The sequence below is a fragment of the Rutidosis leptorrhynchoides genome, chromosome 5 (assembly GCF_046630445.1).
Source record: "Rutidosis leptorrhynchoides isolate AG116_Rl617_1_P2 chromosome 5, CSIRO_AGI_Rlap_v1, whole genome shotgun sequence".
Classification (NCBI taxonomy): Eukaryota; Viridiplantae; Streptophyta; class Magnoliopsida; order Asterales; family Asteraceae; genus Rutidosis; species Rutidosis leptorrhynchoides.
This window is the reverse complement of record NC_092337.1, coordinates 374,354,157-374,372,014: the sequence shown is the minus strand read 5'-3', so window position 1 is coordinate 374,372,014 and position 17,858 is coordinate 374,354,157. Positions and strand designations below refer to the sequence as shown.

Below are 17,858 nucleotides of genomic sequence, written 5' to 3'. Positions count from 1 at the left end.
CAACTACCTGGCGCGCCGCGCCATATGCTGGTCAGGCAATTTTTTTTTTGTTTTGTAATATTTTACACGGGTTTGGTTCGGGTTGTTACAGTTGTCTTCCTCAATTCGAAGACGGACCACAAGGTCCTTAACGGTCATTTCCTTTCGCTTATGCTTAAGATAATTCTTTAAATCCATCCAACTTGGTGGTAATTTCTCGATTATCGCAGCAACTTGGAATCCTTCACTAATCACCATACCTTCGGCATGTATATCGTGAATAATGACTTGCAGTTCTTGGACTTGACTCATCACAGTCATTGAGTCAATCATCATGAACTCCAAGAATTTAGCCACCACCCATTTCTTGGTACCCGCATACTCAGTCTTGTACTTACGTTCTAAAGACTCCTATAATTCTTTGGCAGTCTTTGTTTTGCAGTTCACATTATAGAGCGAATCAACCATGCCATTCAAAACATAGTTGCGGCACAAGAAATCAGAATGATTCCAAGCCTGAACCGCGCTCACAGTTTGAGCATTTTCTTCCCCTTCAACTCGGGGAGCGGTTTCAGTCAAGAACCTCGCAAGGTTCAGCGTTGTCAAGTAAAACAACATCTTTTGTTGCCAGCGCTTGAAGTTCAAACCCGTGAACTTCTCGGGTTTTTCAGCATGAGTTGCAACCGTGTTCGGAAGCGGTGCAACCACCACAGGGGTAACAACAGTAGCAGATGTCATCGTTGCAGACATAACAGTAACACCCAAAGTAGGAATTGGTTGAGTGCTCATGGGTTGAGATTCCATTCCGAAATCTGAAAAATCGTCGAAAAGAAAATTAATAACACAACCGAGTAAAATACTGATAATGGCTACTATAAAACCAGAATTAATATTCAAACTTCCATGTATTCGCAAATGCAAAGTTTGGCTAAAATCACTTAGTCATTAACATCTCAATTTGTTTATTTCTTTTCAGTTTACGTAGCTACATAAACAAACTATAATCACGATGTTCGACATAACATTATAAACAAACAAACAAGTTGTAGTAACAAACGATATAATCACTTAATTAAAACCAAACGTTGTAGTCATAATATATTCAACCCAAACGTCCCAAATTTATGTTATACAACTCAGTTCATAATAATATAAAACAATTAAATTCACATCTGTTAATATCCCAATGAGCAAAAGAGAAAGAGAACCTTACAAATTCTATTGCACTCTCGACGAACAATTATAATCCGTCACCAAACTTTCAACAATAGATTCAACAACAATATAATTGTAGCAATTAAATCAATAGATACATCTCATGTGATCGCATCTTAAATCCAAATTATAATCATATATTACTAAAGAGTTCTTAACAAATCTAATAAATTTGATTTAGTATAAAATCAAAAGGTTTGACTATAAGAGCAGGGTAGAATATGACCATATGAATTAAATTAAAAAATAGTAACCGTGCAATATTAAAACCAATATTATGGACCGAAAAGATAAGATGACCATTCAAATCATATAGACATCAAATTAAATATGCAATTTATTCCATATATATCAATAGCATACGGAACTCAATAACATACCATATAGGCAAATAACACCGGTTATAGAGCAGATTAAAACGTCAACTAATTAGGATTATATAGCATTTAGTCTGTTGTATACGTACTCAGTTCCCAGGGTACACCGGTCCTAAGCAGCGTACTGCCGGACTTGAACTTGCCTGAAAAATCGTCGAAAAGGAAGACCGTGTTGAATCGAGAAAAACGTTGTAACCTAGTGTGTTTCTAGTGCACGTATTTGTTGTTTGTTATGTATTGCTTTTGGGTTGTGTGTATTTGCCAGGAACAAATCATCAATATATAGCACTAAGTTGTAACTCCTATAATCATCATAATGGCCATAAAAATGATCAACTCAATCGTTGCAGTTATATCAATAGATATTAAAATCATTTCAACATTTAATACCATAACTTGATCATTATAGTAGAAGTCAAAAGACTTGTAACTGATGTGGCTATTTTAATGATGCAATTATAGTTAAAAATATGTAACAAAAATTGCCCACTCAATCATAACCACATCCATCCACTTAGCATTATAACAACTTAACATGTCCTGTAGTTAATCTCTTATAACTACCTTTCAACTTTGTTCCCACTCCTATGTGGGACAAGTTGTTTCACTTACAAATTATGTACCAAACAACCAACTTTGAGATCGAATATCTCATTCACCATTATTTAATTTTGGACACATCTTAGCTCATTTTAAAGCCCTCGTCAAAGATTATAAAACATGCTAACTAGTTATTAATATATGTCACTTGATCATATATTAATCGTTGTCCAAGAATGGTGAAACACACTTTTTTCAACATATTTCCAACAATCCCCCACATGAATGGAGATCGATCTCAGAAACAACAATGTTCCGATGAAGTTTCAGCAGTTGAATCTTGCATACGGTAGGTAGGTGTTACCCTTTGAACCTTCGCTTATGAAACGCACTTAGTCTACTAGCTATGAGTAGAAGGGATGTCATTGAACTCGTCTGCCGTTTGTGTAGGCGACAATACGCTTCACACAAGACTCTCCTTGACAAAATCAAGTCCTCATAGTCGTGTTCATTATGGTCCTGAAACACTTGCCTGGTTCTGCGAGAGCTTATCAAGTATTGTGCCCCAACAATACCATTCGAAGCGATCCCACTTCTCTCTCACATATGTGATTCACCACCGAATGGCTACTAATTGACCACGCATGGTTATCTTAGTTGAATCATTAAAAGCCTCAGGCTTAGCCTCGTACTAGTCACTTTAAATGAATGGACTAGGAAGTCTACTCTTAATTAGTAAACTCCCTTTGAAAGCTGTAGGGGTTGCTAGTTTAGTAATTTACTTACCCAAAAACAAGTTTCAAATTGCGTCCCCATTCCAGACTTCGGATTAGCTTCACCATGTAAACTTCTTGAAACATCTCTATTCAAGATGTACCACGATTTACAAAAACCATCATACGAAGGGACCTCGCAATCCCAATATATTCTTCAATTACGGCCAATCAACACCGTTAAAGGCTTATCTTCGTTCGATTATAACTTACGTTTAGCCAACAATCCTTATTACTTTTTATTCTTCTCCTTCAATTGCGCCAAGCTTTCGCAAACGTTATGTTATCATCATTTGGCTGCGGGACACCATTAGAAACGACATCGTCATTCTTTTATATACAATTAAAATTAACACAATTATCACTACCACCACTTTTACAAACCGTAGGTATTGTCCCATAACAATTACGGAGTAACATTTAACCTTTAATTACTGAAAAAACTTTCGGGTTGCGGATCAGACTAACCCCGACCCAACCACCCTCAATTCCGGAAAATGATAACTTAAGGCGGGAACTATAAAGGCAGTACGGAATTCGATTTAAACAGTAAGATACACTCCAATCAAAATTAAATTCCAATAATGGCAAACATTTGTGTGTGCGCGAGATTCAGGCCTCTAAATTCAAAAGAAAACGGTGAATCTATATGCATTACACGCTCGGATTCTCAGAGTTTTACTCTCAAGGTTATCTGTTAACGAACGATCACACTCCTGTAGTCATTCGCAACTTAATTCCGTCTGTATTTACTGTCACAACAGTTCATTTTAATTTTTGTATATTACAGGATGAAAAAGATGAACACTATTTGTTTAATTTCGATAAAGTGTTCTATGAAGATTCCGCACAAGCTGACGTCTACGACTTTTTGGCTGCTCCAATTGTTAGAGGTATCGTGTACTGATCTCTGTGTTTTAGCGCTCTATCTTGTGTAATTTAATTCAGCTTATGTCTTCCTCTGCAAGTAAACATCGTGAATTCGTGATTTGGTTTAATTTGGTGCGAAATCTTCATGTTACTCTTAGATCGCTCGTATTCTGATTTTAGGTTTTGTTAAATCTATAATCTGTGTGTTCTACAGCTCTATTATGTTCAAGTGTAGATAAATTTTAGTGAAATCTTCTTTAAATTACTGTGTACCTAGTAATTGAGGTTAATTCGAAGCTAAATCTCAACGCTACTTCCTAGATCAGTCCTAACCTGATTAGAGGTTTTGTTAGAGGTGTCCTATGCTTTTATTCGTGTTTTAGTGGTCTATTTTGGCTAGTTTAGTGAATAATTTGTAAATTCTCTATTAAATTACTGTAACTGTCGTACTTGAAATTAAATTGGAGCTAAATCTTCATGTTGCTTCCTAGATTACCTATTATTTTTAGTTTTAGGTTTTTCTTTATACGCAAGTATAGATTGAATATGTTATTGAATGTAACTTATTATTAGAGACTAGATGAGTAATGTCTTCATCTCAATTCTCGGTCTAAATATCTCTCTCTCTTTAACAGATGCTCTGAATGCAATTAATGGTACAATCATCACATATGGACAGGTACGTATAGCATCAGTTATTGTAGTACTTATAAATTACTCCATGTATTAAGATGAAGATGCAGATAGAATTGTGAAATATCTTCTTTAAGTAGAAATTTGAAATTGTGATAATTCTGTATTCTGATCTGTTTTTGGAATTTTGAATGTTGTATTAAGATGCAGATAACAAGTTTATGTCAATGTTAAATGTTGTAATATTTCTTGTCACAAAAAGTTATTAACATCTAATCATCTCTTTAAAGAACTCACTGAAACAAAGAAGAATTAGGAAATTCTTTAATTAGAATGGCTAAATAATCTATGTAGGAAGCAGGATAAGAGTAGATGATGAGAAGCCGACATACATACTTCTGTTCACGATTCTAAATCTATAATAAGTTAGCTATGTAATTAGGTTACATAGATTCGGTTAGTTCATGTTATCTGTCCTGGCATTGATTTTCACTGGCTAAATACTTCGTATATGTTTTTGTGTTAGTCAAAATAGTTACATGAGCTGAACAAAAACATATTGTTTCCTACAGTTTAAATAGTTTTGAAGGAAATTTCTCTAGATGCAGTATCAAACTGACAGTTCTTATTTATAAATTAACAGACAGGAGCAGGGAAGACTTATACCATGGAGGTAATGCACGTTATAGTATATATATGAAATGCTTTAAAAACGATTGTTTAAAAAGAAGTGCATCGTTGACTTTTTTTGACCAGGGAGGTAACATTCTGGAAACAGACAACCGCAAGAAAGGATTACTACCTAGAGTGGTCACTGAACTCTTTGAGGCTATACAAGTTGGTGGTGAAGCAACTGCTTACAAAATTAAACTGTCAATGGTACAATATAACTCTTTTCTTGAAGCCTTTTGGATTGAAATGTGATTATTTAGTTACAAGTTCTTATATTCCATGGACTTATCTGTTTCTCGACACTGGCCTATTCACAAATTGGAAGTTAAGAATGTGTTCTTACATTGATTCTATTTATGTGACACGTGCAGGTTGAGATTTATATGGAGAAAGTAAGGTTAGCAACTGTCAACTAATTTCTCTCTTGTGTGTTTTTCTTGACTAGAACACACATACAGAACATATATCTTATCAGCAGTATTTTATAATCGCATCTGGGAACGTTTCCTGCAGGGACCTTTTTGATCTGTCAAAGGACAACATACAGGTGAAAGAGCACAAAGGACAAGGGATATTGCTGTGTGGAGTAACAGAAGTAAGTTTAAATATCTTTCATATGGATTCCTTGTAGTCTGCTAAGAAGTATACGCTTTCTCAACAAACTTATGTGATTTAACATACCTCAATGTATTGTATCTCAAGTTATTTTCCACTTTGAACATACCTCAATAGAGATGGAAATGACTATGCCTGGCAAACGGGTCAAGTTGGTCGGTTTGGGTAACCGGTCAAAATGGTTTGGGTTGAAATGGGTCATAGGTGAAACGGGTCAAAATGGGTCAGGTTGGGTCGGTTTGGGTAACGGGTCGAAATGGGTCACATGTCAGTTGGGTCAAATGGGTTACATCGCTTTTTTTTTTTTTTTTTTTTTACATTTATTACATTATTTTAGTTATTATTATTCATTATATACACATAAGAACTATTAATATACATAATAAATGATATAATCATGAATGCTTTCATAAATTTTTGACGGATGAAACTTTTTGTGCTCGACCCATTTGGCCCATTCACAAAACCCATTAGACCCACTTCTATTTCTTGATCTTTGAGTATTGATACCCATTTGACCCGTTCCTTCATTTTTTGTACAGGCTTCAATAGTTTGGAGAGAAACCCATTTGGATCTTTTTTTAAGTTTTGATTTACATTGTTAGGCTTAATTTTTCTCAAGACCCAATTGACATGAAAGCTTGACCCATTTGACCCGAATTTGAGTGTATGGGTCACAATTGCCAGGTATAGAAATGACCTATTCCATCAGCATTTGCATTCTCATATTTCTCACTACTAAATTTTTATTAGCTATAAGAAAACCTTCAACTCATAAGGGCCAACCTTAAAGTAGAATAAAAGATCATTGTATTCAATATGCACTCCACCAGAACTAGAATCAAGCAGGTTTTCAAGGGAAAATCCCAATGACATTCACTATGACTATAACTTAAGTTATGGATTTGTTACCTCGAACTACATCCAATAGAAGTTTCCCTTGTAATTAGTCTGTCAAGATGTATAAATTAACTGGTTTGCCTCTTAACAGATCTTGATATCAGATGGTGAAGAAGCATCAAAGTTCTTACATGTAAGATCAGATTTATTATACTTATCTCTATCTATACTCACTATAAATAACTGAATATTTAGTATCTTATGTCTCTTTGGTAAATGCAGAGGGGAATAGCTAACAGAGCAGTTGGAGAGACTCGTATTCCTCCATCTCTTTCTATCACTTGTCCAGTTTTAATTTAATATGCTTAGTAACTTAAACAAGAATTTTATACTCATTTTTTGATTTACTTGCTAACTCGTGTAGAAATGAACATGGAAAGCAGTAGAAGTCATTGCATCTACATATTTACCATTCAGAAAGAAGTTAAAAATGACCAAAGGTCTCATATTTCTCTTAATAACCAATTACAAGTTACTTGTGCTCTATCATATGTCTAAAATTACTATTACTATGGGGTTATAAACAGGGTGAGCAGTGGCAAGCTTGTTCTTGTAGACTTAGCAGGATCTGAGAAGGTTGAGAAAACAGGTGCAGAGGGGAGAGTTCTTGAAGAAGCCAAAACCATAAACAAATCTCTTTCTGCACTTGGAAATGTCATCAATGCTTTGACTTCAAGTCAACAGGGAAAATCTAATCACATCCCGTATCGTGATTCAAAGCTTACTCGAATCCTTCAGGATGCTCTTGTTAGTACTATCCTATTACCTTCATCTAGAGGTGGTGATATGAGCGGGTTCAGGCATATTGGGTAATTGGTAAAAAGGTTTTAGTTAAAGTAGTCATTTGGTGACTTTTAAGTTGTTGGACCTGTTCCCCTTTAAGCTGACTATTTACTTAACCAATTTGAGATTAAAACCAACAAAATTGACACATTCTTAAATAATTGGATCTAAATTGGCACCTCTAGTTCCATCCAGAGCCGTTAATATAGGGGGTTCAGGCATATTGGGTAATTGGTAAAAAGATTTGAGTTACAAGTGGTGATGTTTTAAGTATTTTGTTCGAACCATGTAGAGTAAAGTCAGGTTACCTGCTGACAATGGTTTGTTAATTTTTTTTAATCAGAAATAATAGCACAAAAATGACTTAAATCTCAATAATTTGATGTAGGAGCTTGTATTTGCTAAAAGTAGTCATTTGCTGACTGTTAAGTTTCTGGACATGTTTCTCATTAAGCTGACCATTTACTTAACCAGTTTGAGATTGATACTCAACCCAAATTGACACGTTCTTAAGTAAATAGGTCTATTCTCTAGCTTCATCTCATTAAACTTATGATCTTAAATCTGCATTCTTTGGATGCAGGGAGGAAGCTCCCAGACAGCATTACTTTGCTGTTGCTCACCAAGTCTTTGTAATTCATCAGAGACTATATCTACTCTCCGATTTGGAGCAAGGTCTGTTTATTACCTAAATATCTGTCCTTAATGTTTCTGTCTCCAATGTTGGTGACATTCGAAATGGTGTTCTCTAAATCTTGTCTCTTTAGAAAAGGCACACTTTTTTGCATATTCTTATGGTTTGATGCGTTCATGTAATTACTGGACATTGCTAGTCTGTAGCCTAAAACTGAGCTTAGCCTTGTCTGTAACTCTGACGCTTCTGAAAATGTATAAAGTTTGGAGTTGCATATTCTTCTACCAGTGATTTGATATGAATTTTGTTTTGTTCAAAGGAAAGTTTTTTAATTGTTTCCATCTAGTCCTTTTTTATGGTATGCGTTTATGAGAATTGTAAATGTAAAATGGCAGAGCTAAGCATATAAAGGCATCAGTGCGCGTCGTTTGCAAGGAAGAGCTGTCTGACAGGAGGCAGGAGTCTTTGTCTATGAATGATGTGAAGCTGAAATTAGGTGTGCTACGTGACAGAATCCTAAAAAAGGTTCGGGGTTAATAATAATATGTACTGTTAAGTCATCATATCATATTGTTACTTTAAATTAAAGTGTTACGAAGTTGTACCCAAAATTTCAGTGTTATGGTAAATACTTAAGAGCAACAAAAATGATTACAAATATTATATTTATTCAACAATAAACTTGATCTATGAATAAGATTATCTAAGAAGCTTTATCCAATATTAATACACTTTTGGCAGCTTTTAGACCCGTTTGACATGTTTTCTTATAGACTATTCTTCTACCAATTCGACCCTTTTGATAATCATAACTTGAGTATATCAGCTGATGAGGGTTCATGTCTTGATGATCATAGTCTTTACTGTTAACATCTGAAATGTGATAACTTCCTCTAGGTTTGGGATCAATGATTATATATTATCTTTATTACAGCTAAAGTGATACCAAGTTGTAGACATGGATTTGTGCAGTTTGGAGACAAGTTAGATGCTGAGACAGTGAGTATGATTGGGGAAGAGTTTGTATTGGAAGGACTTATTACTACTACTCATCCCACTTCAACTGATCAGGATCTCAATTCAAGCTCCTCTGTAAACGGAATTACACTTACCTCAGAAACCATATCTGCATGGGAGGAGGCAACTGATAAGCTTGTAAAGACTATTGTTGAGGTAACATCTGCTGTCATGTATAGTTTCTTAACAACAACAACAACAAAGTATAGTTCTACTTTCTTAACATGTATAGTTTCTTAAATACTAAGTTTTTATCCTACTTTTTTAGTTAAAAAGTACATGTTTCATGTACAAGTCAAAAATTACATCACTTTTACGGATTTAGATACAAAAGATGCAGTTTTCATAACAACAACCGATAATCTATGTAGGAAGTAGGATAAGATTAGATGATGAGAAGTTGAAATAACTACTTCTGTTCACGATTTTAAATTTATGATAAGTTAGTTATGCGATTTGGTTATATAGATCAATTCGTGTTATCTGTCCTGGCACTGATTCTCACTAACTAAATACTTCGTATACGTTTTTGTGTTAGCTGAAAAAGTTACATGATCTGAATAATAACATATTGTTTCCTCTAGATGCAATATCAAACTGACAAGTTCTTGTTTATAAATTAACAGACGGGAGCAGGGAAGACTTATACCATGGAGGTGATGCACGTTATAGTATATGCAATATGCAATGCTTTAAAAACGCTTGTTTAAAAAGGAGTGCATTATTGACTTTTTTTGACCAGGGAGGTAACATTCTAGAAACAGACAACTGCAAGAAAGGATTACTACCTAGAGTGGTCAGTGAACTCTTTGAGGCTATAAAAGTTGGTGGTGAAGCAACTGCTTACAAAATTAAACTGTCAATGGTACAATATAACTCTTTTCTTGAAGCCTTTTGGATTGAAATGTGATTATTTAGTTACAAATTCTTTTATCCCATGCACTTATCTGTTTCTTGACACTGGCCTATTCACAAATTGGATGTTAAGTATGTGTTCTTACATGGATTCTATTTATGTGACACGTGCAGGTTGAGATTTATATGGAGAAAGTAAGGTTAGCAACTGTCAACTAATTTCTCTCTTGTGTGTTTTTCTTGACTAGAACACACATAAATTCCACAATTATTATTTTCATGTGTTCAGTAATTAAAGAACATATATCTTATCAGCTGTATATTTATAATTGCATCCGGGAACGTTTCCTGCAGGGACCTTTTTGATCTGTCAAAGGATAACATACAGGTGAAAGAACACAAAGGACAAGGGATATTGCTGTGTGGAGTAACAGAAGTAAGTTCAAATCCCTTTCATAAGGAAATGACCTATTCCATCAGCAGTTCGCATTTTCATATTTCTCACTACTAACTCTTTATAAACTATAAGAAAACCCTCTACTTATAAGGGCCAACCTTAAAGTAGAAGTAATGATCATTGTATTCAATATCCACCCCACCAGAACTAGAATCGAGCAGGTTTTCAAGATATATAAATTAGTGTGTCAAGATGTTTCTCTTGTAATTAGTCTGTCAAGATGTTTCCCTTGTAATTAGTCTGTCAAGTTGTATAAATTAATTGACTTGCCTATTCGCAGATCTTGATATCAGATGGTGAAGAAGCATCAAAGTTCCTAAATGTAAGATCAGATTTGTTATACAGTTCCTATATGTAAGTTCAGATTTATTATAAATATCTCTACAAACTATATAAGAAAACTAAATATTTAGTATTTTGTGTCACTTTGGTTAACACAGAGTGGAATAGCAAACAGAGCAGTTGGAGAGACTCGTATTCCTCCATCTCTTTCTATCACTTGTCTAGTTTTAAGTTGATATGCTTAATAACTAAAGCAAGAATTTTATACTCATTTTTTGATTTACTTGCTAACCTCGTGTAGAAATGAACATGGCAAGCAGTAGAAGTCATTGCATCTACATATTTACTATTCAGAAAGAAGTAAAAAATGACCAAAGGTCTCATATCTCTCTTAACCAATTACAAGTTACTAGACTATCATATGTTTGAAATTACTATTACTAATTTACTATGGGGTTATGAACAGGGTGAGCAGTGGTAAGCTTGTTCTTGTAGACTTAGCAGGATCTGAGAAGGTTGAGAAAACGGGTGCTGAGGGGAGAGTTCTTGAAGAAGCCAAAACCATTAACAAATCTCTCTCTGCACTTGGAAATGTGATTAATGCTTTGACTTCTAGTCAACAGGGCAAATCTAATCACATCCCGTATCGTGATTCAAAGCTTACTCGAATCCTTCAGGATGCTCTTGTTAGTACTATCCTATTACCTTCATCTAGAGGTGGTGATATGAGCGGGTTCAGGAATATTGGGTAATTGGTAAAAAGGTTTGAGTTAAAGTAGTCACTTGGTGACTTCTAAGTTGTTGGACCTGTTTCCCTTTAAGCTGACTATTTACTGAACCAATCTGAGATAAGACCAACCAAATTGACACATTCTAAATTTGCACCTCTAGCTCCATCCAGAGGCGTTAATATGGGGGTTCGGGCATATTGGGTAATTGGTAAAAAGATTTAAGTTAGAGTGGTCATGTTTTAGGTATTGTTCGGACCATGTAGAGTGAAGTCAGGTTACCTGCTAACAATGGTTTGTTCATTTTTTATCAGAAACAATATCACAACATTGACCTAAATCTTTGAATAATTTGATTAAGGAGTTTGTATTTGTTAAAAGTAGTCATTTGCCGACTTTTAAGTTTCTGGTCATGTTTCTCTTTAAGCTGACCGTTTACTTAACCAGTTAAAGATTAATACCCAACCCAAATTGACACGTTCTTAAGTAAATGGGTCTATTTTGGCACCTCTAGCTTCATCTCATTAAACTTATGATCTTAAATCTGCATTTTTTGGATACAGGGAGGAAGCTCCCAGACTGCATTACTTTGTTGTTGCTCACCAAGTCTTTGTAATTCATCAGAGACCATATCTACACTTCGATTTGGAGCTAGGTCTGTATATCACCCTAATGTGAACCTTAATGTTTCTGTCTACAATGTTAGTGACATTAGAAACAGTGTTCTCTAAATCTCATTTCTTTAGAATTTTTGGTACACGAAAATAATCAATTCATGTGAACATCTACTAGAAAAGGCACACTTTTGAGCACATTCTTATTGCTTGATGAGTTAGTGTAATTACTGTACATTGCTAGTCTGTAGCCTTAAACTGAGCTTAGCATTTTCTGTTACTGTGATGCTTCTGGAAATCTTTAAAATTTAGAGTTTCCATCTTCTACCAGTGAGTTGATATGTATTGTATTCTATCTTTACTGGGTCGAATGAGTGATAAAACAAAGTTTGGTTCAAAGGAAACCATATCTCCATAATAAGTTGTTGATTGTTTCCATATAAACCTTTTTATTGTATGTGTTTATGACAATATACGACAATTGTAAATTGTCAGAGCTAAGCATATTAAGGCATCAGTGCGCGTTGTTTGCAAGGAAGAGCTGTCTGACAGGAAGCAGGAGTCTTTGTCTATGAATGCTGTGATGCTGAAATTAGGTGTGCTACGTGACAGAATCCTAAAAAAGGTTTGGGGTTATTAATAATATGTATTAATTAATTCATCATATTGTTACTTTAAACTAATATGTTACCAAGTTGTACCCAAATTTCTAGTGTTATGGTAAAACCTTTGGAGTAACAAAAGTGCTTACAAATATTATATTTGTTCAACAATAAACTTGATCTATGAATAAGATTATTATCTACGAAGCTTTATCCAATGTTGATACACTTTTGGCGGCTTTTAGACCCGTTTGACATGCTTTCTTCTAAACTATTTTTCTACCCAATCGACCCTTTAGATAAGCATAACTTGAGTCAAACCTTCCTCTAGATTTGGGATCGATGATTTTATATGATCTTAAATGCCAAAGTGATACCAAGTTGTATACATGGATTTGTGCAGTTTGGAGAGAAGTTAGATGGTGAGATGGTGAGGAGTTTGTATTGGAAGGACTTATTACTACTACTCATCCCAGTTCAAGTGATCAGGAGGTAAATTCAAGCTCCTCTGTAAATGGAATTACACTTGGCTCAGAAACAATATTCGCATGGAAAGAAGCAACAGATAAGCTTGTAAAGACTATTGCTGAGGTAACATCTGGTGTCGTGTATAGTTGCTTAACTTAGTTATTATCATACTTTCTAGTTAGAAAGTACATGTTTCTTGTACAGGCCAAAATTTAGATCACTTTTACGGATTTAGATACAAAAAATACACGTAGGCTATTGCTCACATAAATACATAATTAACTGTTAACGAGAGTAAACTGCAAGTGATTCTAATTTATAAAACTCAACCAATTAAGTAGTTGAAGAACTCGATTGCCACACATTAGACTTTCTTCTAGTGAGGTGAAGACAGTTTTCAGAATCATAGTCGATGTGATTATTCACACAAACTGCAATTTTTAATTTTTGTTTTGGGATGATGGCAGTTAAGAAGAGATAAGGAAATGTTAATGAACCAGTACGAATCAATGAAGGGGGAATATGAGATCATGGAGAGTGTGGTCAGGGGACTCAAGACCAAATTGAGAAAATCACAAGATTATCTGGACCTGGGATTCTACTTTATGTGTTTAGTTTCAGCTATCATGTTTATGTTTATAATGTCAATCCGGTTTAACATGTAATAACATGTAAAAAGTCTGTCTACCAAACGTTGAAACTTTTTCATCAACTCTATACATTTATGTAATACGGAGTAGATACTACATGATATATACGCTACTGGATTCATGTATTTTCTTCAAGATTTACCTCATACACACTATGACGTTTTTTAATAAATATCGATATGCATACTACATGTAATATTGAAATGGTTCGTGAATAGAAATTCGATGACATAAGTTGCAGTGATTGCATTACCTATTATATCTCAATATTCTCTACATCATCTATTTGTTACTCAACAGATAACTTATTATGTGATCGATTTCAACCAAGGTTTTATCTAAAACCGTGTAAAAGGTGAACCCATGAATGGGTACAACACATAGGATGGTTTCTATTATTGCTGAAGGAAGGTTGCTTATTCTATCCTTACACGAATATTGAGCTATGGACAAACGTTTACCTTTAGATGAACGTTTAGCTTCCATCTCATTGTTGCACCAAAACTAAATAATATTCCAAAAGACAGTCACTTTAAACTTCGAATAAAGATAAAACCTGCTTAATATATAAAGCAGGTTTGTGGTTCTAGTCAGTGTATGGGATTCGTGTATGGTATTTTGCATGGATCTTGGTAGTTGGGCTAGGCGTGTGCGGGTTTTCCTTTAGTGTTCTCGTGCTAGTGTGTTTGAGTTTTTGTTTGTTTGTGTGTTGTCCCGTGTCTTGTCTAGTTTCTTGTTAGTTTGTTTCGTGTTGCCTTAAAAAAAAAAAAAAAAAAAAAAAAAAAAACAGATGCAGAAACCGTTGAGCGTAATAGGTCAAATAATAGGATTATCATAAAAATAAAGTTTGTATTTTAATGGTGACATGGTGTTTCAGTTGCAAGAATTGTGATGTTTACAGGGTACAGCCTAAAGTTTTATATGGACTTTTGATGTTTTGGAGTAGGGAAGGCAAAATGACCCGTACCCGATGGAAAAACCCGAAACCCATAACCCGTTATAATGGGTCTGACCCGAGTCCGTCGGGTCATGGGCCGGGTATGGGGATGGTTACAAAAAAAAATTCCGGGTTCGGGTTCAGGTATGGTTTTGGATACAAACCCGTTAACCCGACCCGTATACCCAGCCCGAGGCATTTTAATAATAATTATCATGTAAAATTTTAGTATTAGTATTATACTGTTAATGTATGAAAGATTTCTCTTATTTGTTTTGAAAAAGAGTATAATTTTGTTCAATATAATCATAAACAACAAGTTTTCGAGATGTGATATTTTATATACTTTTTGTATTTGAGTATTTTAGAAACTTTTCAATCAACTTTTTGTATGTGATATTTTATAATACTTTAAACATAAAGTTGGTAAGTTATTTTTCGATATTTTAATTTAGTAACTTATTGAAAAATAGATACATAATGACTAATCGGGTATACCCGTTTACCTGTGGGGAAACCGAAACCCGATAGTATGTAAGTAAATGGAGACCTGACGGGTTTCGGGGCGAGGTTTCTTAATCGGGTTCGGGTCCGTGATTACCCAAACCCGACCCGATGACATCCCTATTTTGGAGTGAATGGGTCAACCAAAGTGTCAGCATCTTTGGTTCCAATGACATAAAGATTAAAATCTTCTAAAATCTTTACACCTAAACCCGATCAAAGATTGTGTAACAATACACAAAGCTAGGTGCTTTAAAAACACAGTATAAAATAAGAGTGTGCGTAATTCCGTGCCAAAAAACTAAAATCAATGACAATGATGCACTCATTTTAGATACAAAAGGATTAGCTACCGCGTGACTATGACCAACTTAACAAAAACCTCAAAAAAGACTTCCCATGATAATTTTTCCTCGTCTAAAATGCAAAAAAACAATATCACTGTCATAGTACATAATTACCACCACACTTAAACCATAGCAAATGAAAAGAAGAAAAAAACACCATAGTAATAGACTAACAGCAACACCTAAAGTTGTATATAGGATTGGAACTGTTTCATTCGACATTTGACAAAAAAGAAAAAAAAAAAAAAAAAAACCACCAAAGAAATGAGAAATAAAAAAGTAGCAGCTGACAGTTACTAGCAAGAGAGTCAAGTAATCTAAGGTGATTGTAAGCCATTGCATATATCTAATGCTTAACAATAATTTCTGTCGCTCCTGATGCACGTGGAGAGTGTAACAGAAGACTTGATATATTTGACACTTTATCATCAGTAACCATATCAGAAAGCCGTATGGTTACCTTCTTCAGCAGGGGAGACTTGGCCAATATTAGTTGCACAAACTCCAAATGAAGCTCGAACTCGAAGAACTCATAAATCTTTAATTCCTTCAGATTCTTCAACCAAATATTTGAATAGTATTCAAGTGTTTTAGGGTCTTCTTTAAAAATCTCAAGAGCTACAGGATTAGCAGCATGACCTTCATAAATCTACCGGAAATGTAAGTATTTCAATCGTTAGCGTATTTTGACATTAATTTGAAAACATAAGATTGAAGATGGACTAAAGTGACTTACCTCTAGCTTGAGCTTCTCCAAATTCGGGGAGCATCGGATCAAAAGGAAAAGCAAAGGCATCCCACCATCATCAATGAAACACATGTCATCTATGCGCAAGTATTTGAGGTGGACTAAGGTGATTGGATGCTCTTGTGGAAGCGAGTACAATTTAAAAAACTTAAACCATGAACCATAGGCCACAACAAAGAATAATAAGCAAATTAGTCTTCATTATTCGAGTAAAATCAACCATATATATATGATCATGTGAATAACTATCTAACTTACATGAGAAACCCAGAGAGAGGTAACCAGACATTCAATGACAGGCAAGCACTTGATTAGGTCACTAAAGGAGGAGGATACGTCATTACCATTACCGAGAGTATTATCTTCATCAATAAACTGCAACAACTTACAATATCTAATAAGTAATTAAAATTCAATAGAATTATAACTTGAATTATAATCACACGTGATTTACTTACCAGAGTGAGGCTCTTAAGCACTGGACAGTTGGATACAAGATGCACAAGAGTTTTTGGAGAGATCTTTATATTGTGCAAATATAAGCTTGTCAAGCTACCGAATCCATTAAACGTTGGTGGATGATGTATACAAACTTTATGGAGATCTAGATTCGTTAACTGATTCAAAGAGAAGAAAGATAACGGTAACCTATACTTACTGTACTCATTCAAGTCAAGACTAAATATTTTAACAGTATTCCTCCTTGACAAATGACTTATGATTAGGTCAAGTTCATCACAGATCATGTCCGCACTTGTGATAAGGGAGAACTCGAGTAATGGGCCTTTATGCAATAACAAAACTTGGTATATAGCTTTGAAAAAATTGCATCTCCTGCATGGACATGAATAGTAAAAGGTTTGCTCCAAAATGGATAGCTGATCTGATGATCCTTTAAACGCATCCTCGTCAAAAAAGAGTTCGGGAATTTTGGTCCAATGGTATCTCCATTCCCTCGAGAGGATACTTGTCCTAACTGCAACTTTGGTTGGTAAAAGGGATAAGATGGTTTCGATTATGGGTAGAGGAAGGTTGCTGATTCGATCCAAAGACAATCGTCGAGCATTAATATTATAATGGTCCATCTTGTGAGACCAGTATTAGATAATGCTGCAAAAAACAACTCAAAATAAACTGAGTTTCATAAATAAGTCATAGATAAATTTCAACTGTATATGTATTCACTCTTCCACTAGTAGCTTTTATCATTTTAGCCATTAATTCCTTGACCTATTTTATATATCAAATGATCTTTCTAACATACTAATATACTATACATCCTTTATTCATTCATCGTTTGTAAACTTAAAGAATATAACTAGACCACAAAAACATTGAAAAAGTTTTTTATTGAAAAGCAAAACATTGAAAAAGTTTAATCGACAATTAAGTGTAAATGAATAAAACGATTAAGATATGAGAGACAATTGATCAAAACAAGAAATAATTATAGAAGACAATTATAAATATAGCACAACCCTAATATATGTGAATGTGAACATGTATACATACAAGCAAGCAAAATAGTAAAATGAACGTAGTAAAACCCTAAATACACAAATGTATAGAAAGTATACTAAATCAAAAACATACTGAAACAAGTCATATATAAAATCAATACGATCGATGTTTATCTTACAAAATGATCAGCAGCAACT

General features: G+C 34.5%; 2 protein-coding genes across 2 annotated transcripts; one reads left to right on the top strand and one right to left on the bottom strand.

The window, feature by feature from the left end:
- The first annotated feature begins 3,533 nt into the window (after positions 1–3,533).
- Positions 3,534–13,818, top strand: LOC139849751 (kinesin-like protein KIN-1). Its single transcript, XM_071839377.1, has 15 exons — positions 3,534–3,777; positions 4,390–4,433; positions 5,031–5,060; positions 5,144–5,266; positions 5,431–5,456; positions 5,573–5,654; positions 6,666–6,707; positions 6,797–6,830; positions 6,939–7,014; positions 7,102–7,321; positions 7,941–8,032; positions 8,387–8,516; positions 8,964–9,007; positions 12,981–13,137; positions 13,482–13,818. Exons 1-15 carry the CDS (start codon positions 3,534–3,536, stop codon positions 13,677–13,679), a joined length of 1,542 nt encoding a protein of 513 aa, XP_071695478.1. The 3' UTR covers positions 13,680–13,818.
- Positions 13,819–16,449: 2,631 nt separating this feature from the next.
- On the bottom strand, positions 16,450–17,285 carry LOC139849750 (F-box/FBD/LRR-repeat protein At1g13570-like). The gene is made up of 2 exons (XM_071839376.1): positions 16,659–17,285; positions 16,450–16,575 (listed from the first exon to the last, which is right to left on the bottom strand). The coding sequence occupies exons 1-2, from the start codon at positions 17,283–17,285 to the stop codon at positions 16,450–16,452; spliced, it is 753 nt and encodes a 250-aa protein (XP_071695477.1).
- Between the last annotated feature and the right edge of the window lie 573 nt (positions 17,286–17,858).